This window comes from Choloepus didactylus (assembly GCF_015220235.1).
Source record: "Choloepus didactylus isolate mChoDid1 chromosome 23 unlocalized genomic scaffold, mChoDid1.pri SUPER_23_unloc1, whole genome shotgun sequence".
Classification (NCBI taxonomy): Eukaryota; Metazoa; Chordata; class Mammalia; order Pilosa; family Megalonychidae; genus Choloepus; species Choloepus didactylus.
The window spans coordinates 3789197-3813450 of record NW_023637590.1 but is presented as its reverse complement, the minus strand read 5'-3'; the positions used below and the strand labels follow the sequence as shown (position 1 = coordinate 3813450).

Sequence of the window (24254 nt, the reverse complement as noted above, 5' to 3'; positions counted from 1 at the left end):
GGACACTTTGAAGAATGCACAGGAGCTGAGAGAGGAGCTGCAGATGAGAGACAGTTTGAAGATGGCCGTTGAAAGCAGACTCTTGCTCCAGAGAAGCTAAGAGAGGACAAATACCCCAAGAGCAACTAAGAGTGACATTTTTGAGGAACTGCAGCCTAGAGAGGAACATTCTGGGAGAAAGCCATTTTGAAACCAGAACTCTGGAGCAAATGCCAGCCATGGGCTTTCCCAACTAACAGGTTTTCCAGACACCGCTGGCCATCCTCCAGTGAAGGTACCTGATTGCTGATGCGTTACCTTGGATACTTTATGGCCTTAAGACTGTAACTGTGTAACCAAATAAACCCCCTTTATAAAAGCCAGTCCATCTGTGGTGTTTTGCTTAACAGCAGCATTAGCAAACTAGAACAGACGAGCGTTCATTTGGCAAACAGTCTTGGAGCTAGAGGCCATGGCCCTGCCTTCTCCCTCAGGATTTGCAGGGTTCCAGAGCTGGCTCACCACAATCCGTGGGGCCAGTTTCCACTGGCTCCCAGCTTCTGTTCTCCTTGCCGCTTTATCTCTGACCCTGGCTTCTGGTTTCTTCTTTTAAAGGACTCCAGTAACACAAATGAAAACCCACCTGACTCCGCAGGCCACACCTCAGCTGAAAACAACACCTTCGGAAGATGTGATTTTCACATGAGTTCGCCCCCACGGGGACATGGATTAAGACAGAGAATGTCTTCTGTTGGGGAACACGTTCAACCTACCACCCTTCCCAGGCCCTACTGCAGCTTGGGGCCCGGGGGAGCCCCCCGAGTGGGCAGGCTGAGAAAGGGGAGCTCCAGGGTGGCCCAGGAGGCAATGGCAAAGCCAGCAGGACCCAGCGCACGTCCGAGGGCCTGGCCAGCCGTGTCCGTATGGCCCCCGTGGACTTGGTGAGCTCCCTGCCTGGAGGCCTTCCCATCCCCTCCGTGTCTGCCCCCCATGGGGGTACATGGCTCTGGGCCCAGCTCCCACCCGAACGTGCCCAGCCAAGCCCCTGCCCCCCAAATTGGGCCAGCTGGGTGAGGGGTGCTGGATGTCGATACAAGAGTGTGTGCTGCAGGGACAGGCACACAAGTCCCCCGGGTGACCAAGAAGGGGCTGGCACCCCACACATCACCCACATGCACTTTCCAGCGAACGGACGCAGCAAAACAAAGCCAGATGGCAACTCTCCTTTCTGCATGATTTTCCCGTAACCTACAACTGCCCTAAAAAGTAAAATGTGAAAAAACAAACCACGATCCTTTCCCAGGAAGTGAGTGGCCACTGTGTCTTCCAGGACCTTCGGGGATGGGGCTCGGTGGAGGCAGTGTGGGGGCTCACCCCAACTCTGGCCCTGGACCCGACTTTGGGGCCAAACCCCACTGCAGAGGAACTCGTCTGTCTGCACGTGCACAGGTCTGCATCGACGCCCGAGCGGCATCCGACAAATCACGGAAAGCCTGTGGGGCCCCCGGCTCTCCGTGAAGACTCACCACTGAGGATCTCATTGTCGTTCCCCCAAAACTCGGCCGACTTGGACGGTCGGTGGTAGAATTCATCCCTGTTGGCGGCGAGGATGAGCCTGGAAGGAAGAAAGCACAACTGATGGTCTCAGGGAAACAGAAACAGAAGAGACTTTGTTTTTTCCCTTGTTAACAGGGTCAATTTGCCTCGGTAGCAAAATGGTTCAGTCACAAAGGGGACAGAGACCCCCCCGAGATACGTGTTACACCCCGACTTCTGTGGGATGACGGCTGCCAGCAGCTCCAGGAGGGCCTGCCCCCCCTTTCAAGGGCCTAGCTTCCCCCAGCTCCCCCCAGCTCCCCCAGTCCCTCCCAGCCCCCCCAGCCCCTCCCAGCTCCCCCAGCCCCTCCAACAACCCCAGCTCCCCCCAGCCCCTCCCAGCACCTCCCAGCACCTCCAACACCCCCAGCTCCCCCCAGCCCCTCCCAGCTCCCCCAGCTCTCCCCAGTCCCTCCCAGCACCTCCCAGCCCCTCCAACACCCCCAGCCCCCCCAGCCCCTCCCAGCACCTCCCAGCCCCTCCAACACCCCCAGCTCCCCCCAGCCCCCCAGCCCCTCCAACACCCCCAGCTCCCCCCAGCCTCTCCCAGCACCCCCAGCTCCCCCCAGCTCCCCCAGCTCCCCCCAGCCCCTCCAACACCCCCAGCTCCCCCCAGCCCCTCCCAGCACCCCCAGCTCTCCCCAGACCCTCCAACACCCCCAGCTCCCCCCAGCCCCTCCCAGCTCCCCCCAGTCCCTCCCAGCACCTCCCAGCCCCTCCAACACCCCCAGCCCCCCCAGTCCCTCCCAGCACCTCCCAGCCCCTCCAACACCCCCAGCTCCCCCCAGCCCCTCCCAGCTCCCCCAGCTCTCCCCAGACCCTCCAACACCCCCAGCTCCCCCCAGCCCCTCCCAGCTCCCCCCAGTCCCTCCCAGCACCTCCCAGCCCCTCCAACACCCCCAGCTTCCCCCAGCCCCTCCCAGCTCCCCCAGCTCTCCCCAGACCCTCCAACACCCCCAGCCCCCCCAGTCCCTCCCAGCACCTCCCAGCCCCTCCAACACCCCCAGCTCCCCCCAGCCCCTCTCAGCTCCCCCAGCTCTCCCCAGACCCTCCAACACCCCCAGCCCCTCCCAGCACCTCCCAGCCCCTCCAACACCCCCAGCTCCCCCCAGCCCCTCCCAGCTCCCCCAGCTCCCCCCAGCTCCCCCAGCTCCCCCCAGCCCCTCCAACACCACCAGCTCCCCCCAGCCCCTCCAACACCCCCAGCCCCTCCCAGCACCCTCCAGCTCCCCCAGTCCCCCTAGCTACCCCCCCAGCTCCCCCAGCTCCCCGGGAAGCCTGTGGTCAGGATCAAGCTGGGAGACTGTGCTAAGGAAATGGGCAGGGGGCTGTGGCCAGGCTGAGGGCCCCTCTGAGTCTGTCCGCACCCCAAGAGCTTCCTGGAAAAGAGGGCTCCCCCGCCAAGGGCCGCAGGGCCACAGGTCACGCAATAAGCACTGCCAGACACTGGCTCCCTGGGGGGTCTCTCCTTTGTTTGGATTTTTTTCTTTTGGGGGGAAAGGGGGCTTCTCTGCTGCTTACTAGTTTTTTGCATCATGAATTTAACAAGTGTCTTCCGTGAGGAGAGAAGTGAAGAGTTTAAGGGACCTGTTGTTTTTTTTATAATTCAGTTTTATTGAGATATATTCACATACCACACAATCACCCATGGTGTACAATCAACTGTTCACAGCACCATCATATAGTTGCACATTCATCACCTCAATTTTTGAACATTTTCATTTTCACACACAAAAAAGAATAAAAATTAAAGTAAAAACGAACACCCAAAACATCCCATCCCCCCATCCCTCCCTATTATTCATTTACTTTTTGTCCCCATTTTTCTACTCATCCTTCCATACACTGGATAAAGGGAGTGTGATCCACATGGTTTTCACAATCACACTGTCACACCATGTAATTGACATTGTTATACAATCGCCTGCAAGAATCAAGGCTACTGGGCTGCAGTTTGACGGTTTCAGGATAATACACTAAAAACTAAAAAGGGATATCTATACAATGCATAAGAATAACCTCCAGAATGACCTCTCGACTCTATTTGAAATCTCTCAGCCACTGAAACTATTTTGTTTCATTTCTCTTCCCCCTTTTGGTCCAGAAGGCTTTCTCAATCCCACAACGCTGGGTCCAGGCTCATCTCCAGGAATCACGTCCCACGTGGCCAGGGAGATTTACACCCCTGGGAGTCATGTCCCATGTAGTGGGGAGGGCAGTGAATTTAATTTACCTCCAGAGTCGGCTTAGAGAGAGAGGCCACATCTGAGCAACAAAAGAAGTTCTCTGGGGAAGACTCTTGGGCACAATTATGAGTAGGCTTAGCCTCTCCTTTGCAGTAACAAACTTCATAAGGGCACGTCCCAAGATCAAGGGCTTGGCCTTATAAATTGGTAGTCCCCAACGCTCATGAGACTATCAGTAATTCCCCAGGTGGGGAAGTTTAATGTTTCCACATTTCCCCCCAGTCCCTCAAGGGGGCTTTGCAAATACTTTTCATTCTCTACCCAAATTACTGTGGGATGTATTGGGGCTTCACATTAATCTGTATAAACCAATGAGATTTCACTCCCTATTCAACTTTCCATGTAATTATGTTGTTTGAATAAACTGACCAAAGAAGTTAAATTATATAGTGTGTTACAAAAAACATGGATTTTGCACTGAATAAACATCTCTTCTGTTGGCTTCACACAGAAGCTGATGTTTTAAAACACCATCAATATCATCCTTTACTCTTTAGTTTGATTTCTCATAGTCCTAGTTATGCATTTACCATCACTATCTACATGAGGACTGTGCCCGTTTGGATGTGTTATGTCCCCCAAAATGCCATGTTCTTTGATGCAGTCTTGTGGGGGAGACGTTATTAGTGTTGATTAGGTTGGAAACTTCTGATTGTTTCCATGGAGATATGACCCACCCAAATGTGAGTGACACCTTTGATTAGGGTGTGACCCCTTGATTGTTTCCATGGAAACGTGGCCCCGCCCATTCAGGGTGGGTCTTGATTAGCTCACTGGAGTCCTTTATAAAGAGCTCACAAACAGGGACCTGAGAGCAACTGAGAGTGACATTTTAAAGAGGAGCTACAGCTACCAGAGGATGAAACGCCCCAAGGGCAACATTTTGGAGAAAGCCATTTTGAAACACAACCTGAGATCAGCAGATGCCAGCCACATGCCCTCCCAGCTAACAGAGGTTCTCCGGACGCCATTGGCCTTGCTTCGGTGAAGCTAACCGATTGCTGATGCCTTACCTTGGATACTTTATGGCCATAAGACTGTAACTTTGTAACCAAATAAACCCCCTTTATAAAAGCCAACCCATTTCTGGTGTTTTGCAAAACAGCAGCATTAGCAAACCGGAACAAAGACATTTCCATTTCTCCCCCAAAGAAAGAGGAAAAGGCATAAAAAGAAAAAAAAGGAAAAAGAAAAAGAAAGAAAAAAAACAGCAGCTAACATTTCTTCTCTTTCTTCAATTCGGCATTTGCAGGGTCCTTCTCCAGTCTCTACCCTCCTCCAAAGTATCAAACAATTCAAAATTGTCCTATTTTTCACTGAATCTCTGGAGAGGAGTTTTCAGTAGCTGTTTACGTCATCATGTTGAGGACACCACCCCCAAGGGCCCTGGTTTTGAGGTAAGAAAATGGTGTTTTGGGCCACAGCTCTGCCACTTTGACCCAAGGACGAGCACAGACGGCGACTGGACAGGGCATTTGTGGGCACCTCCGAAGGAGAGTCTCGGCATCACGTCCCCACAGGCACCTCGCAGGGCTTAACAGTAAATGTCCCCGCGGTGGGCGACGCCAAGAGCTGGGGGCGGGCGACCCCCAGGGACTGGGTCAGAAGGCAGAGTCTGGGCCAAAGCCCCACGGAGCTTTCCAGGATCTCTTCTGCCTTGGTTACGCGGATTTTGGAGACAGCAACTGCTCATTGTAAAACGTGAAATAATAAAGACAACGAACCAGTGGGGATTTTTGTTTGTTTTATTTTGAGTTATGGTCATGTTTCTAGAACTCAGCATTTCCCATTTTAACCATTTCGGTGGTGTTTGTTACAGTCACAACGTGGGGTGACTGAACCATTGCCACCCATTTCCAAAACGTTTCCACCACCCCGGACGGAGACCCTGTAGCCGCTGAGCATGAACTCCCCCTTCCCCACCACACCAACTGGTAATCTGCTTTCACCTCTGTGAATTTGCCTGTTCTCTTTATTTCACGTAAAGGACATTGTACAGTGTCTGTCCTTCTGGGTCTGTCTTGTTTCACTCAACACAACGTCGTCAAGGTTCATCCATGTTGCCACAGCTATCAGAACTTTGCTCCTTTTTCATGGCTGAATAATATTCTCAGTGCAGACACATCCCCTTTTGTTCATCCACTCGTCTGTCAGTGGACACCTGGTGCGATGGTTGGGTTCACGTGTCACCTTGGCCAGGTGATGGTGTCCAGGTGTCTGGTCAAGCAAGCACTGGCCTAACCGTTACTGCAAGGATGTCTGTGGCTGGTTAATAAATCAGAAGGCTGGTTCATTAAATCATCTGCCAATTGGCTGCAGCTGTGACAATGAAGGGTGTGCCTTCCACAATGAGAGAATGCAATCAGCTGGATTTAAGCCAATCAGTTGAAGACTTTTAAGCGAGACGGAGGACATTCACTTCTTCTTCGGCTAACCAGCAAAGCGTTTCCCGAGGAGCTCATCGAACACCTTCATCGGAGTTGCCAGTCTGCTGCCTGCCCTATGGAATTTGGACTCATGCATCCCCACAGTTGCATGAGACACTTTTATAAAATCTTAGCTTTCTAGATATCTCTCATTGGTTCTGTCTCCCTAGAGAATCCTAATACACCTGAGTTGCTTCCACCTTTTGGGATCGTGCACAGTGCCGCTCCCAGCATTGGGGAGCAGATGTCAGCCTGAGCCCCCACTTTCAGTCTTTTGGGGTGTGGGCCTGGTGGGGGGATGGCTGGGGTGGTGTTTTAAGCCAAGAGCACAAACATTTCCCACCCTACGGCCGGGGATGCCCGGCAGGGACAGAACACGGCCCAGTCTCACGTTGCAGCCTCAGCACTTTTGGGGGCCTCGTCTGGCCACAGCGACCCCCCTGCAGCCCCGGCCTGCTGTCCCCCCAGCACAGGCGGCTCACAGGCTGCTCCAGGCCTCTGGGTGTGCCCTGGGGCAGGGGGTTTCCCGGCCCCTCACGGAGCAGCCCAGCACAGTCAGATTCCAGCTGGGACCCAGCCTGGGAGGAGGCACTGGGCTCCGGGCCTGTCACCCCACATCCGTCCTGTCCCTAGGTGAGGAGCCCAGGCCACCCCGTGCTCCCTGCTGCCTCCCCAGGCTCCAGCCGGGCCACCCACGGGGACCAGGCCGAGAGCCACCAGCACCCTGCAACGGGCAGGGGGTGAGCTCAACGCAGCCCCGTGCAAATATACCCCCCACACGCCGAACACGCGTCCGCCGCTGACACGTCCCCAACACCTGCCACCAGTGCGGTGAGTGTCCCGCTTTCCCGGGCTGCCCGAGCAAACGCCACGCGCTGTCGGCTTAGACAACGGGGATTTATTGGCTCACGGTTTTGAGGCTAAGAGAAAGTCCAAATCAAGGTGCCGTCGAGGCGATGCTTTCTTCAAGATGGTGGCGTACTGCCGGTGATCCGTGGTCCCGAGCTTGGCACGTGGCGGCCTCTCCCAGCCTCTCTCTTCTTTTCTGGGCTCTGTTGACTCTCAGCTGCTTGTTTCCTGTGACTTTCCCTCTCTCTGTCTGACTTTCATTCTCTTATAAAGACTCCAGTCATAGGATAAAGTCCCTTCGTGGCTGGGCCACACCCCAACTGAAGTCACCTCATCAAAAGGTCCACAGGGAGGGATCCAGTTTAGGAACACGCTTTTCTGGGGTACACGGTGTGGGAGCTGGGGAGACCAGCAGGGCACCCACAGAACTGTCTCCAGCAGCCCTTAGCCTCCGGGGAGACACCAAGAGGCCCAGCCCGGGACAAAGCCTGTGCTGTTGGCCTCTCGCTCTGGTTCTCACGCAAGGCTCTGGGGGTGGAAAATTAACAAGAAAAAGAAAAAGAAACAAAAAGAAAAGCTGACTGAGAAGAATCTTCTGTCCTGACATACTCAATGGCCTGTTTTCGAAACACGGAGCCGCTGCATGCTTTTGCTTAATAATTCGGGAACTTCCGTGGCCATTTAGGAGAGATGCTTGTTGAACTGGTTGTGGGGATTTCGTTAAACGCGTAAGTCGGAGGTGCACAGGCCCGGCCCTGGGAGGGGAGAGAGTAATTCCCGTGGTGTGGACACTTCTGGGAGCTTCAGTGGGGACAAAAGGCCATCTGTGCCCATGGCGTCAGCCAGCGGGGCAAAGCCCACCGCGGTAAGGGGCCGGCGGGAGCCAGTTTCCATGTGGAAACGCTGCTGCCCATACCTGCCAGCCCCCACCCGCTGGCCCGTGGGGGCAGACGGCAGGTGCACGTGCCCGAGAGCCGGCAGGTAGACGCTCGGCGAGGCCAGGTGAGCACGTGAGGTCTGGGGAGACGCTGAGAAGACGATGGGCAGTTATGAGCCCAAGAGGGCAGCATTATCCTGATTGGGGGGGGTGATTTCGAGCTGTACATACCCCAGAACCTGTTCTTAAATCTAATCCCTCCCTGTGGGTCTGAACCCAGGTAAGAAGGACCTTTTTATGAAGCAACTTCAGTTAAGGCGTGGCCCCTCAATCAGGATGGGACTTCATCCTATTACTGGAGGCTTTTATAAGAGAATGAAACTCAGAGAGAGGGAGAGAGAGCGAGCGAGCACGGGAACGCTACAGAAGCAAGAAGCGGAAATCACTGGAACCCAGGAGAGAAGGGAGAGGCTGGGAGATGACGCCCCTGAGCGCCGGGCTTCAGGAAGAAAGCATCTCCTTGATGATGCCTTGATTCAGACTTTCCTTTAGCCTTGAAACTGGGAGCAAATAAATTGCCCTTGTTTAAGCTGACCCACTGCATGGTATTTGCTTGAGCAGCCCAGGAAACTAAAACGGGGTGCATCGACGTGCCAGCTTGGATGCATTATGTCCCCTGAAAAGAGCCATGATTTTTTTTTTTTTAATTAAATTCAGTTTTATTGAAATACATTCACACACCATACAATCATCCATGGTATACAATCCACTGTCCACAGCATAAGATAGTTATGCGTTCATCACCACAATCTATCTCTGAACATTTTCCTTACATCAGAAAGAACCAGAACAAGAATAAAAAATAAAAGTGAAAAAAGAACACCCAAATCATCCCCCCATCCCACCCCATTTGTCCTTTAGTTTTTATCCCCATTCCTCCACTCATCCATACACTAGATAAAGGGGGTGTGATCCACAAGGTCTTCACAATCACACTGTCACCCCTTGGAATCTACATTATTATATAATTGTCTTCAGGAGTCCAGACTGCTGGGTTGGAGTTTGGTAGTTTCAGGTATTTACTTCTAGCTATTCCAATACATTAAAACCTAAGAGGTGTTATCTATATAGTGCATAAGAATGTCCACCGGAGTGACCTCTCGACTCCATTTGGAATCTCTCAGCCACTGAAACTTTTGTCTCATTTTGCATCCCCCTTTTGGTCAAGAAGACACTCTCAGTCCCACGATGCCGGGTCCACATTCATCCCCGGGAGTCATACTCTGTGTTGCCAGGGAGATTTACACCCCTGGGAGTCGGGTCCCACGTAGGGGGGAGGGCAGCGAGTTCACCTGTCGAGATGGCTCAGTTAGAGAGAGAGAGAGAGAGGGCCACATCTGAGCAACAAAGAGGTACTCAGGGGGAGACTCTTAGGCACCATTACATACAACTTTAGACTCTCCTTTGTGGTAATGAGCTTCATAAGGGCAAGTCCCATGAAGAGCCATGATTTTTTAACCCAATCTTGCTGGGTGGAAACTTTTGATTGAGTGTTTCCATGGAGATGTGACTCAATCAACTGCGGGCGAGAACTTTACGTTATTTCTGTGGAGATGCGGGCCCTGCCCATTCAGCGTGGGTCTCAATTAAATCACTGGAGTCCTGTAAGAGTCCACAGACAGGAGGAGCTCAGAGCAGCTGAGAGAGACATTTTGGAGAAAGCCCCTTTGAAACACAACCCGGAATCAAAGGAAGAAGACGCCAGCCACGCGCCTTCCCAGCTGACAGAGGTGTTCCGGACGCCATCGGCCTTTCTTCAGTGAAGGTATTGCGGGTGACTGAGCTTGTACCTCGGCTTGCCAGGCCTGGGCCAGGGGACCTGATCACCCCCTGGGGAGGGTAGTAGGTACGGGCGTGAGTGCCCTCTGCAGCCCCCCCGAGCCTGGGGAGCGAGGTCAAGGCAGCTCCCTTTTCCTCACCCAAAATGCCACTGGCAGGGGAGGCTTGCCGGAGGAAACCGCCTTTCTCCCAACTGCCCTTTCCCCACTTCCTTATCTTACCCACTCACTCCCTGGTGCCAAGGCCACTCCTGCCACCGCCAGCGCGCATGCACCGTGGCCAGAACAACCCCCGCCCCGCTGCAACGGTTCCGGCGTTCTCTCAGAACCAATCCTAGCCCCTCTCCCTTCAGTATTGCCATTTAAGGCTGCTTCACCTCCTTTCCAGCCCTGCCCTTCTTACCAGCCTATATAACCTGTAATCACCCCTGAATAACTCTCTTTGGCGCATACTCCTACTGGATGAAGAGTGTCTTGTCCCTATCGCCGCCCTCCATACCTTGCACGCCTCCCGCCGAGGACCCCGGCCACGTCCTCCGCCTCGCCCTCGCCTCCGGGAAAGAGCCCCCGCCGCCGGTACCCCTTAAGCAGCCCCGAGAGCTGAGGGCTCAGCTACCGGCCGCCCCTCCCCCTAGAAGCAGTAACCGCGACCGCAACTGGTGCCCCGTGTGAGGAACGTCTCCACACAACAGTTTGGCAGGTCGCCCGCTCGCCCGGACGCCTCTCCAGCTTCCCGTTTCCTCGCCTGCAAGGTAAGGGCCGCCTCTCCTTCGCCGCTTCCGGAGCCGTGGGAGGTTCACTGCTCCGAAGCCGCTCCTCCCTTCCCCCACGCTCTCTTCGTCCGGTGGGAGTGTGCGCCAAGGAGAGCTCTCTTCGTCCTCTTGTATGCGCACTTCTATAACCCCCGGTCCTCCTAACGCTCTCCCTCTTCCCCTCCATTACTTTGCTGTAGTTCTTTGTATTTTTATTTCCTCATTTGGTGCCGTGTGCCTCTTTGCAACCGCCCCCCCCCCCCCCGACTACTCCCGTTGCCAAAGGGCACTGCTTTCTGCTCTCGCCGTCTCCTTCGGCCTCAAGGCCACAGTTTATCTAATTCTCTCTGCTCGGTAAACAACTCCTCCTCCTCCTCCCCGCCAGCCGGGCCGGCCCGGCTCGGGAGTAACCCCCCCTCCTCCCCCCTCAGCTATGGGTAATCGTATATCTACATGTCAGGCACCTCAAGTTCGCGCTCTGGCGGGTCTCCTAGACACGCATCGCTGTAAAGTGTCTGTCCGGCAGCTGCAGGTGTACTGGGACCTCCTGCTGCCCTTTAACCCATGGCTCACCACTTGCCATCTTTGGGACCCTGTTACTTATGATCGTCTTATTGATCGAGTCACTAACGCCATGGAACATGAGAGCAAGCGCTTCCCTCCCGGCTTGCTCCCCACCTTGATAACCATCCGCTCCTGCCTTCAAGGCTCCCTCCCCCCTGATCGAGGCCCCGTTAAATCCAAGCGATGACATCAGCCCTAAGCTGAGCCGGAAACCGCATACGCTTTACCCCGCCCTTTCACAGGGCGGAGTTAGTCCACCATCTTATGCCTTAAACCCCGCCCTTTCACAGGGCGGGGCTAATCCACCATCTTGTGTCTTAGCCACGCCCACCGCGCCGCCATCTTGCGACGCTTGGAGCCTCCCACTCCCACCTCCCCCTCCGGCGAGCTCCCCCTCGGAGCCGCTACCGGCAGCTGCCGCCGCTCCTCCCACCCCACCGACTAACAACCCCTGGCTGCCTTCTACACCTCAAGGCAACCCTTGGGGCAACGCTCCCCCTACCCCCACTCCCGCGCCAAGCCTTCTGCAAGCGCGTCCTCCTTTCTCTCGTGCTTTTCCCTGCTTTCCTCTTAACCTTGCGCCCACCCCACAGAAACCGTATGACTGGTATCCCATTGACTCAGATACTATCAAGCAGCTTTGCAGGGCCGTCAAGGAGGACGGGTTAGGTAGCCCATACGCTTCCCAAATACTGCAGGATCTCGGCATGGACTATTGCATCCCCCAAGACTGGGCCTCGCTTGCCCGTTCCATTCTTAACCCCGGTCAGTTTGTTGACTGGCGTGCTCACTTCCAGGCAGAAGCAGCTCAGCAAAGTGAGCAAGACGCAGCCCTTGGAGTCTATCATCCCCCTGAAGCCTATTTGGGCACTGGAGCATTTCTAAATGCGTCTGCTTATATTAATGCACCTGCCACCTTTTGGCCTATCCTTTGGGGAATCGCCTTACACGCGTTTGCCAACTGCTTTGCCTGTCGGCCTGATAAATTTACCAAGCTCTTCCAGGAGCCGAATAAGCCTTTCACCACCTTTGTCTCCAGAGTCGAAGAAACCTGCGCTCGAAAGGTAAGTGATCCCCAAGCCCAATATTACATGTGCCCATCCTCAAATCCTGAAAAATCGTACTGCAATTCCCCCAACGAGTACTACTGTGCATACTGGGGGTGTAAAACACTAACCACTAATTGGAAGCCTCCTGTTCCTAATCATTACCTTACCCTAAAGTGGGCCCCTACAGGGTGCAAACTCCCTACTGTTAACTGGCTCGGCCAAGAAAGTAAGGGATCCTGCACACATCTTAATCTTACAGTGCAGCTCCCCACTGATCCCTCCTGGTTACTCGGTCAAACTTGAGGCTTCAGAATCTATGAGAAAAGAACCGACCGAGGATCACTTATTCTTATAAAAAAGGAGGCTATAAACCAACCAAAGAAAGATACTATTATAAAAAAGCCCTTTAATATTAGTCCCAACAAGGTCATTAACCCTCTTTTTCCACAGCCCTCCAGCCGCACCTTAGCTCCGGCTAAACGCACTTCAATTACATCTCAAACCCCACCACCCCAGCTTCCTCTGCCCCCTTCTCGTTATTCCTCTCCCCTCCTCAGCCTCATCCAAGCCGCCTTTACCTCAGTAAACTCCTCCAACCCCAATTTTACCTCATCCTGCTGGCTCTGCCTCTCCACCTCTTCCTCACTATACGAGCCTGTTGCCTCCAATCTCTCCTTTTCAGAAAGCACAGAAAACAGCCCCTTGGAATGCATTTGGAATACCTCTGCCGTCCCCCTAACCTTTCATTCAGTCTCCTATACGGGAAAGTGCGTCCGCCCTCGCTCCAGGAACTCTCCCGACCTCACTGCCTGTGCCAGCTACTCATCTCCCAGCAGCTCGGCAAAATTTCTCATTCCTCATAACTCCTCCCAATGGCTCTGCTCCTCTACAGGACTTACCCCCTGTCTCAGCACAAATGTCATCAATGAATATAAAGAAACTTGCCTCCTAATTGTCCTTATCCCTAGGGTCTTATACCACAGCGAAGAAGACTTCTTCCTCCGTCTGGAAAAAACTGCGGCTCCTGCCCTTCTGCAAAAGCGAGAGCCCATCACCGTCCTTACAATTGCCTCCCTCCTAGGTCTTGCAGGCGCTGGCACCGGAATCGCTGCACTAGCCAGTCAAGGCTCCGCCCTAACTCACCTCAGGGCGGCTGTTGACGAAGACATTCATCACTTACAAAACGCTATTCACCATCTAAAAAATTCTGTCAATTCCCTCTCTGAAGTAGTGCTCCAAAACCGCCGAGGTCTCGACCTTCTCCTCCTCAAAGAAGGAGGCCTCTGCGCCGCCCTAGGAGAAGAGTGCTGTGTATATGCCAATTCCACAGGTCTCGTCGAGGACAGCCTGAAAAGGGTCCGAGAAGGACTGGAAAAGCGTAAAAGAGATCGTGAAGCCACCAGTTATTGGTCCAGTTTTTTCACTCCCATCCTCCCATACATCCTTCCTTTTCTTGGCCCCTTATTAATAATTATTCTAGCTCTCATCTTAGGACCCTGCCTCATCCGCAAAATTGTCCAGCTTGTAAAAAAACAAACGGATGCCATTTTTTCCTCGTTCGTGCAAATCCAGTATCAGCGACTCGCCACCTCTGATGCCCCCCACTCCAAGATAACAGCCAACCCTCCGCGACCTCAACGCCACCGGTCGACTCGCCAACCGCGAGGCCCTTCTCAATCACCTGAACATCGTTCTCGCCTCGAGTTCCAGCTTCTCTAAACCCCTGAACTTTAAACCCCTCACCTTCGCCCAGCCCGCTACAGCGAAGCCATTGTCAAGCGCCCGGGCACCACACCAACACTAAGCTCCAGCCTCGCTGAACCACCGTCAACCCCTTTTTCCCTTCCCTAACCTCCCCCTTCCCTCACCCGTAGTGGGCCTCTCCGGTAAAGCCTCTTCCTCTAATTAGAAAAGAAAGGGGAATTGCGGGTGACTGAGCTTGTACCTCGGCTTACCAGGCCTGGGCCAGGGGACCTGATATCACCCCCTGGGGAGGGTAGTAGGTACGGGCGTGAGTGCCCTCTGCAGCCCCCCCGAGCCTGGAGAGCGAGGTCAAGGCAGCTCCCTTTTCCTCACCCAAAATGCCACTGGCAGGGGAGGCTTGCCGGAGGAAACCGCCTTTCTCCCAACCGCCCTTTCCTCACTTCCTTATCTTACCCGCACACTCCCCTGTGCCAAGGCAACTCCTGCCACCGCCAGCGCGCATGCACCGTGGCCAGAACAACTCCCGCCCGCTGCAACGGCTCCTGCGTCCTCTCAGAACCAATCCTAGCCCCTCTCCCTTCAGTATGGCCATTTAAGGCTACTTCACCTCCTTTCCAGCCCTACCCTTCTTACCAGCCTATATAACCTGTAATCACACCTGAATAAATCTCTTTGGCGCATACTCCTACTGGATGAAGAGTGTCTTGTCCCTATCGCCGCCCTCCATACCTTGCACGCCTCCCGCCGAGGACCCCGGCCACGTCCTCCGCCTCGCCCTCGCCTCCGGGAAAGAGCCCCCGCCGCCGGTACCCTTTAAGCAGCCCCGAGAGCTGAGGGCTCAGCTACCGGCCGCCCCTCCCCCTAGAAGCAGTAACCGCGACCGCAAAGGTATCTTCTGTTGATGCCTGTTTGGACACTTCCATGGCCTTTCAACTGTAATTTTGTAACCAAATAAACCCCCTTTATAAAAGTCAATCCATTTCTGGTATTTTGCATGACGGCAGCTCTAGCAAACCGGAACAATCAGTCATCTACTGCTGCGTAACAAATGCCCACAAACAGCAGGAAGAAGAGAACAGCCCCTTGTGATCGCCGTGTCCTGGGTCACGGGTTTTGGGACAGAGACCAGCCACGGGCTCCTGCATTTGGTGGCTCTGCAGTGGCTTTACACGGCTCCTCTCCGTGGCCTGTCTGCTCAGCTTCGTCCTGTTTTTATTCTGCACGTGGGTGGCAGGAGGTTGCCTCAGGGAGGGGAATTTCAGGCTGGGCCGGGGCGGAATCTGGGAGGCACAGACATGGCCCGAGAAGGACACGGAGACGACCGGGCAGCTTCTCCTTGCTGACCAGGGAGGAGCGGGCAGTTGTCCTGCTGATGCTCGGGAGCTCCGAGGTGTGCGGAGGGTGCTGGAGAGCTGCATAGCCGAGGGGTGGGCCATGCCGGGATCGGTTTCCTGCAGCTCGGCTCCAAAGCCGCCCTTCAGCGCCTGCTCAGAGACAGTGCAGTGGAACGCTGGGTTTCCTTTGCAGACACTGCCGTGCTCAGCTCTGTCAGTGGAGGGGCTGCGAGACGGGGAAAGACGGGGCTGCTCTGCCCGGTTTCGGTGTTTCCCCAGCAGGCCCCTGCAGCACACACAGCTTCCTGCCCGGCACCTTCCCCGACACCGGCCTTGGATGGTATAATCGTGAAGCGTCTCTGCTGGACATATCCCTCTGAAAGAAGTGTGCTGATGTCCCGGAGGACAGAGTTACAGCGAGTTCCACCAGCACGGCACCCCAAGGGCTGCTCCGCCATCCGGTCCAGCTCTCGGCCTGGGGGTGGGAGTGGGGGCCCCTGCCTGACTGCTCGGTCTCAGCCCCGGGGGGGCTGTCCCTCAGGTGTGCCCTGTGCTCTTTGCGCTCTCTCTACCCGCTGCTCGCCAACCCCTCGCTGCTCCGATGGTGACTGGTCAGGAAAGTCCCGCACACCTGTCCCTGCTCGGGTGTCTCTGTTGGTGGCCCGGCCCCTGCAGCCCGCTCTGCTCGGGCCACGGAGGGTCACCCCAGGCCGCCCGGCCCTGACACCTGCCCACCCGGCTGGGCCCGGCACCCCTCCTCAAGCCAGTCTCTGCCTGAGCTGTGTGGGTCTAGCCCCGGGACAGGGCAGCAGGGGTCCGGGCAGTCTTCAGAGGCGGCTTAAATGTTCCAAATGGTTTCTGGTGTGGATTTTAAAATGACAAAAACTCCCCAGCCAAGTCCGCTGGTGCGCGGTTTCAAATGCCATGTGTGGTTTGGATTAAATCTCAGGCCTCGTTCTCCACGTGGGTAAATGCTGGTGGATTCCCTCCAGGGTGCCCTGGGGACGGCAGAACTGGGCAAGGAGGAGAAGGGGAAGTGGGCGAGGAGGAGGGGGAGGCTGGGTGGTGTCTGGCCCCCCTTCTGGGTCTCCCCCTCCTTGGACTGCCCTCCCAGCTCCTGCCTGGTCCTCGCTCCTCAGTCCGGGGCCCACGGACCCCCCAGAGCCTCCCACAAGCCATGTGGACCCTCCGACGCCAGCCGTGCCCACGTCGCCCTGACCCTTGACCCCCTGCCCTGACCTCCTGCCCTCGCAGCTGCCTCCAGGGGTTGCACCTCTGCATCATGGATGTGTTCCCAACATGTCCCCATGCGGAGGGGTCCCGTCCACCTGTCCCGGGTCCCCACGGCCAGAGCTGGGCACCCCGAGCTGGGGGGAGGCGGGTGCACACAAGGAGTTACCTGTACGCGTTCTTGGAGACAGGCCGGGGGTCGAACTTAAAGAAGATGATGCACATGGGTCCCGGGGGCTCTGCCGCCACGGTCTGCGGGGAGGGAAGGAGAGATGAGCGGGCGCCGTGCAGAGCCATACAGGGGCCCGGGATGGACGCAGGGCCACGGGGTCCCAGTCCCCCCACCCCAGGCCGCACAGAGCAGCTTCTCTGAACCATGATGTCCATCACGGGGAGAACTGCCTCCCGGGTGCTGCGGCGCTCACAGGCGTGGATGACGTCGTGGGGCAGGACCCGGGGAGGGGGCTCGGAGCAGGTGCCACCAGGGGGTGGGGGGCACCCTGGGGGCTGTGCTGGGCTCGCCCCTCACAGACGTGGCCCCCAGCGGCCCTGGGCCCAGCACCCCAGCCCAGGTGGGAATGGCCTCGGGGACTGGGGGTCTCTGGGAGACGCTGGGTGTGTCCACCACCAGGGTCAGGGTCGGGGGCTCCTCCTGCAGAGTCCAGCGACCCAGGGAAGGGCGGTGGCGGTCTGTGTGCGTGTGTGCACACGTCTGTTTCGTGCACGGGGAAGTGTGCCGGTGTGTACACGTGCACGTGTGTACCTGTGTGAGCCCACGGGTATGTGTCATGTGTGCATGTGTACACGTGTGCTGTGTGCACGTGCATATCTGTGCACGTGTCTGTGTGCGTGCGTGTGTAGTGCACAGGGAAATGTACTGGTGTGTACGCCCGTATGTGTGTACTTGTGTGAGCCCAGAAGGCCCACGGTGTCAGGGGAGTACCCAGCGGGAGAGCAGTTTTGGAGGTGCCAGGGTGGCAGCCACCCCCGCTCGGCCTCTCCGTCCACAGCACTGCCCAGGCTGCCTGCCTGGCCGCCGGACAAGGCTGCCGATGCCCACGGGCTGGACGCCAAGTCCCCGTGCCCACCCCGGCTGCAGAAGCTCTGCGCCCCGTTCCAGGCAGGAGGGCCCCCCGCTGCGGCCTCGGCGAGGATGTGGTCATTGGAGGGGAGGGACCCGAGGAAAGCCAGGCCCTGGGGAGGCACCGTCAGGAACTGCCTTTCTCTCCAGGCCCTCGCCCCCCGCTCGGGCCCCGCCACGGCCCACTGGCCCCCCGACCAGTTCCGACCCCAGGATGGACACAGGAGGTGGTGGAGGGTGGAGAAACCTGCCTGCAGTCAGGGCCACCCCTACCCATCCCCGTGGGAGCCCGGGCAAGGCCACGGCACGGTCAGGGCCAGGCAGCCCGAGGAGGGGGTGGCCCTGGGTGGGGTCCTCGCCTCAGTGTGTGGGGGCCCCGAAGGTGTCCGAGCGTCATGCAGAACCACCGCTCTGTGTTTTCCACCATCACTGGCATTGCCTCGGCATCCAGCGTGGCCGGGCTGACCGTCACTGGGTAGGGGACGCACGACAAGCCCCAAACCCCAGCAGGAGCCCCAATGCCAGACAGACGCGCTGTGCCTGGCCCCTCCAGCCGTGGAACGCCCGTCCTCCCTCCCGTCCCCTCGCCAGCCAAGCAGCAAGCGGTGGCAGTTGGGAAGCAGGTGACAGAGGGCCCCCAGCTGGCCCAGGGGCGGCCGGGGAGGGGACGGCTGAGGGTACAGGTGTGGCAGCCCACTCACAGAGCCCAGGTGGTGCGTGCAAGGTCGGGGCTCTCCGAGGGCATGGCGGCCGAACCCCGGGGCCCCCACCCACCCTCAGCACGTCTGAGCCCCCTACCCGGAAAGATCTGCAGACACCCTCTTCAAATCGCAGCCCCGGGCTTCCCAACCCCATTCCGGACACCAGCGGAAAACTCCGCAAAATCAGCCATTCAGCACATCTCACAACCCCCTGGTCCAACAACCCGACATCCCACAAACTGGCGGTGGACGGACGCTCTCCTGGCACAGCCACCCATATGCTCCCTCAGGGGCTCGGAAAGCCCCCCTCTGCAGACTCGGGGCCCCCTGCCTCCTTCCCCAGCCCCTGCTGCGTGGAAATGGGTCAAACTCTCCGTTTAAGGACGATGGCAAACCCTGGGCGCTAGATTCGGGAGCACAGGTTACCAGGAGGTAGAAAGAAGACAGAGATTGGGCACTTGGTGCTTCCAGAGTCCGGGAGGTTCAATACGGTCGATTGCAAAGGTTCAGAAATGGAGAGCACGATACTGCGTGACGGCAGCTCAGGACTGTATGTGCAATTAGCAAAGCTGAGTGTGGGGACGGCTGAAAGAGGAGGGGTAGTTCGTGGACGCCACCAGAAGGAAAGGCAGAGGATGAAAGCTGGGACGGTACAACTCAGCGAAACCCAGAGTGGATGACGACAGCGGTTAATTGTATAAACGTAAGAGAGTTCTTACATGAACTAGAACAAATGGAGGCCACTGTTACAATAATAACAGAGTGTATGTGGAAAAAGATCCATAGTTAACCACAACATTGTAATACATTTTCATTAATTGTAACCAAGACACTATACCAAAGCTAAATGTCAATAATACGGGGATATAAGGAGTATGGGATTATTTTTTTGGAAGAAATAAGAATGTACATTGACTGTGGCAGTGAATGCATAACTACGTGATTATACCATCAGGCATTGTTTGCACGTCGAGGATGGATTGTACAGTGTGTGAATAAAACTGTTTAAATAAAAAAAAGAAAAGAAAGTGGATATTCTCAAGTTGCGGAAGCCCCGACTCTCACTCCACGTGGCATCTGAGCAAAGCACAGCAAGGAAACGACACAGACGGAAGGACAGACCTGGCCAAAGCTGAAGGGACACAGGGCGGCTGCAGCGACGTGGCCGGGGGTGCCCAGGGGACGAGGCCTGTGCCCGTCACGACCACAGCACCCGAGGGGCCAGCAGGCTGTGCCGGAACGGGAGTCCTGGGCCCGGGGTTCATGTACCCAGAAGCACGGCCTGATCTGGACGTTTCCCTGCGACACACGTTGAGCACTACGCCCGCATTCTGTGTGAGCTCCCGGGCCCTTCTCCATGAGGCAGTGCCCACATGCGGGTGGTATCCGTGGGACGACCACATGTGCAGCGTCCCCCGCCGGCTGCATGGTGGGGGTGGTCCTGAGTTGACCAGACTTGGCTCCAGCTACCCCTGACCCCCAGAGCTGCCGGGTCACCCAGCACTCAGGGCTTCTGTTTCAGGGCCTTTGGGTGCTTTTTCTGTGGTGTGGATGGGAACCGGTCAGTTCCACGAGCTGCAAGTGTTTCCTTCCCTCCAGCCACCACCCTCTAGTTTTGCCTCAAGATGCCTACCAGAAATAAGCACGTAAATTGAAAGCAGGGACTCGGACAGATATCCAAACACCAATGTTCATGGCAGCGTTATTCACAAAAGTCCAAAAGTAGAAGCAACCCAAGAGTCCACCATATGACAGGATAAACAAAATGCAGAACAGATGCACAGCAGAATATTACTCAGCCGTAAAAAGGGACAAAGTCCTGATGACTGCAACAAGGATGGACATTGAAGATGTCACATTGAGTAAAATAAGCAGCCACAAAAAGACAAATAGCGTATGAGTCTACTTATATGGGATCATTCGGACATGCAAATTCACGGAGGCAAAAAGTAGATTACAGGTCGCCAGGGGCCTGGGGAGGGCAGTGGGAGTGAACGCGTAATGGGTGGGGGGCTGCTGTCTGGGGTGAAGGGAAGATTTGGTGATGGATGGTGGAGAGGGTACTGCACCACTGTGAATGTAACCAATAACTAGTATCGCTGGGTTGTTTATTTGAAAGCAAAGTGGAAACTGTTTCCGTTGCAAATATGTTACTAAGATAAAAACCAAAGGAAAAAAAAGTAGTCTGTTATCTTTACCTTATGGCGCCCCCGTCTTGTGCATCTGCCCCGAGAGGAGAAAAAACCCCTTCTCCTTGACTTCCTCCTTCTCGGGCTGTGTTTGGCCAAGCTCCGCGGTTGACCCGCCATCCACAGTGGGCACGGTGTCCAGCCCTCCCTCCCAGGGGACAGCCCGTAGGATCACACATGGTGGGCTCCGCCGGGGGACCCCGTGCGTGGGGCCCGGCCGTGACACGCCGGCCGACCTCGGGATGTGGCGTGGTGGGCTGAATCCACACACCCCGACAAACACACGTCCTTCACCGAGACCTGCCTCTGCAGGTGCAAACCCACTGTGCACAGGAGCTCATGGAGACGTTCTTCCTGGTTAAGGCGTGGGCCCCTCAAGCAGGGTGACCCCATAGAGAGCACCCAAAGTCACGGAAGAAAGGCGAGAAGGCCGTCATGGGACGGAAAGCGGGGACCGAAGCTAAGGAACCCCATGGAGCGCCGGCAGCCAGCACCGGAGCTCTGGGGCAAAGCCGGACCTTGGTCCTGTGGCCTTGAATCCGTGAGCCAACACGTTCTGGCTGTGTAAGCCCACCCTGTCACCGCCACCCAGCAGCTCGCTGCCAGCTGGAGGGCAAGTCTCTCTCGGCGGCTACTCACCGAACCCGACCGTGACGTGCCCACCCGAACCCCTTCTGCGGGTGCCCACTGCCGAGGCCGGAGCTCGTGCGCCACATCCCGGACACTGGTGGCGCACACGGCCATGGAGCGGTGCAGAGAGAGCCGGAGGCCCCCAACCCTGGGGCAGCAGGTGGGATGGACGGGCTGAGCCGGGGCTCCCCCGCGGACCCAGTGGGGAGCAGGAGACGGCGTCCTGCCTGTAGCCGTCGCGTGGCCGGGTCACTCTGTGAACTCCACCGAGCCACACGTTTAAACCGTGAGCACTTTCGCAGCATGTGGGTTTCAGTGCAGGCAAAAGAAAAACGGACTGACTGCTCCCGAAAACCGCCTGTACAAAGAAATGATGCAAACCAGCCCTTCCCCATGCCTGCTGGTTTCCACGCTGTTCCGACAGGCAGGGAGGGGAGGGACGGAGAGCCACAAAGAATAAAAACGCGTGATGGGCAAAATGGGGAGGGCACGCACCACGGAGCCAAGGGGAGGCGAGCCCCCGTCGAGCGTGAGCCATTGTGTCCCCCAGAGCCCCCGTCCCTGCTGCAGCCCCCCATGGCCACTCCTGCTGTGGACAGCCCTGGAGAAACTCGAAAGCCCCGGCTCAGTCTCTCCACCCGCCGCAAGCTCTTGGCGGCGGCCAGCGGGGGTGACACACACATGGGAACACGGTGTCACTGTTCCCCGGCTTTGGCTGTGACAGCCAAGATGTCTGTAAACTTCCCGGGGTCAAACCCACTGCTGTCACCTCCCCCCAACTAGACCGTCCGAGAGCTACACAATCTGTCCGACCCCTTTTGGGCTGTGAAACAGCGTTTGACTGTGGAGCCAATCCTCTGCTCCAAGCTCCCTGAAATGTTTTAGGAGCAGTCACCAAGCCTCACGCCACTGTCAGCGTCCTTCGCCATCCACGATGGGGTAGCGCCCACGAGGAGCCCGGGGAGCACAGAGAGCTCCCCGCCAGCCACAGCCGAGGGCCGCCCTGCCCCTCACTCAGCCCCCTCCTGGTGGGGATGCAGGGCTTCCCCCCAAGCCACGGGTGAGCCCGGCCTGACTGTGGCCACCACAGCCTGTGTGGCCGAGAAGCAAGGAGGGCACACGCAGGCACCGGAGGTCAGTGACACGGGGCAGCAGCCCTCAACAGGCCACATGAGCAGGTGTCCCCGCGTGGGGTTGGCCTTGTTACGTTCAAGCGTGCACGGGTGATTTTTGTCATCCAAAAAGAAACAATAAAGGGGTGCACCGGTGACCTCACATGGCAGCACGGTCACTCAGGCCTCCTGTTTCCACGGAGCTCAACCTCCAAAGCCGTGGCCACAGCCAGGAGCAGCCAGCATCACACACCAACTCGGCAAAGTGTTAGAGAAGAATCCAGCTGTCTGGCGTCCACACTGTCGGCAACAGACGGGGCCTCCCTCTCCAAGAAGCCCTCCAGGCTTCCCGGCCCTGGGCTGTTTCTCTCCAAACCCGTTCTGGGGTCTCCACAGAACTGTCCCAGAAAGAGTCCACTGAGCAGGGGCTGGGGATGCTGGGGAGGATGGGCCCCGGGGCTGCCCACAGAGAGTACAGAGAGTGGAAGTGGGCACAGGAGCAGGCCCCGGGGCATAGGAAGTGATCCCACTGGTCGTGGAAACATGAAGGACGCACCCGGAGTGAGCACTGCCCAGGGGACAGGACTGGCCCGACCGTGCTGGCAGCCGATGGCCTTGGCTCCGAGGGAGCAGTCACCTCTCCCCTCCATGGGTCAGGGGCCTGAGGGCCTGGGGGCTGCCCTGCGCTGTCCCACCCCACTGGAGCCCTGGGATCCCAGGTCCACAGCCGGCACAGCCGCCCCCCAGGCCAGCCTGGCCGGCCCCAGCAGCCCCACTTCCCGACAGGCCACCGGACGCAGCAGGGCTCCCTGGTCCCCAATGACCTTGAGGACAGCATTTGTTCCCTTGGCCAGTGTCCTCCATCGTGGGCGAGAAGGGGCCTGGCCCACGGCCACTGGCCTCCAAACGTGGCCCAGGGGATGAGGGGCAAGTGTGAGAAAGAGTGTCACCCGGCTGGGCAGGGACCCCTTTGGCTGTCCTCCCAGCTCCCCATGGAGGGGGGTTCCGAGCCCAAACAGCCACAGCCAAAACAGTGGTCAGTGGCCAGCTGGGACCACCTGCTCGGCCCCAGGCACCCCCCAGGAGGTGGGGGGTCTGAGCCCCGGGGAGCGCCCCAAGGTGCAGGGTGGGTGGGCTCTAGAGCAGAGCCCAGGCCTGGGGGAGACCTGGCAGGGGGCGGATCTCTGCTTCTGGCCCTGGAACCCCCTCCCCAGAGGACACAGGGGCAGGCCCAGGGCCCCTGCAGCCGGGGCAGGTGGGGTGGGCGGTGGGCTGCAGCCCCCAGCCCCCAGCCCCCCAGGAAGGCCGGGGCGCAGGGGGGTCCCAGCACTTGCGTCCCCTTCGGACGCACATCAGCTGTCACCCGGTGACGCTGCACCGCGGGGCCCACGCGGCGCCCCCTGCCCCGCCGGCCTCAGTTTCCCCGCGCCCGGACGCCCGGGAGGGGCCTCGTTTCAGACGCGGGGCGCTCTCCGCGGGACGGGTGGGTCTGGCCCGCCGGGGACTCTACGGCGCCCCGCTGCACGCCCCGGGAAGGGGAAACTGAGGCAGGCCCGGGCGGGGCGGGCCGGGGGCAGCGCACGGCCGCCGCTGCACTCACCGCAGTCCCGCCGCAGCGACTTCCGGGTGCCCCGCCCGCCGCCGCCACCGCCCTGGCCCCGCCCCCCGGCCGCCAGCGCGCGCGCCATTGGGCCGCGCGGCGAGAGGGCGGGGCGGCGCGCCGCGACCCGGGGCCCGGTTGGCCGCGCGCGCTGTCGCTCAGGGGTGCGGCGGCTCCCGGCGCCCGCCTCCCGGGGCTGCGCCGACGTCGGGGCGCGCGCGACCCCCGCGCCCCCCCCCCCCGGGTCCCGGCTGAGTTCCAGGCCCCAAGGTCACCTCCCCCCACCCTGGGCGCCTAAAAGGGCGGCCCCGCCCCTCCAGGCTGGGGACCCGTCTCCCACCCCCGGACCCCTCCCTGGGCTCCCCTCCCTCGTCTGCAGGGCCCCCGGCTCAGTCCAGCCTCCCCCTGGCAGGCCCCCTCCCCGCTGCAACCCTGACTCCCCGGACCCGGGACCCCAGCCCCACCCGGCCACTGAGGCCTTTGACCCACCCCAGCCC

General features: G+C 58.0%; 1 protein-coding gene across 1 annotated transcript in view; it reads right to left on the bottom strand.

Moving 5' to 3' along the window:
- TANGO2 (transport and golgi organization 2 homolog) overlaps positions 1–23786 on the bottom strand; it is a 36603-nt gene extending 12817 nt beyond the window's left edge. The window contains exons 1-3 of the mRNA XM_037823625.1: positions 23758–23786; positions 16614–16696; positions 1506–1594 (exon numbers count right to left, since the gene is read on the bottom strand). Of these exons, the coding sequence (XP_037679553.1) occupies positions 1506–1594; positions 16614–16669 (145 nt within the window). The 5' untranslated portion in view covers positions 16670–16696; positions 23758–23786. The remainder of the gene's footprint in view (positions 1–1505; positions 1595–16613; positions 16697–23757) is intronic.
- Between the last annotated feature and the right edge of the window lie 468 nt (positions 23787–24254).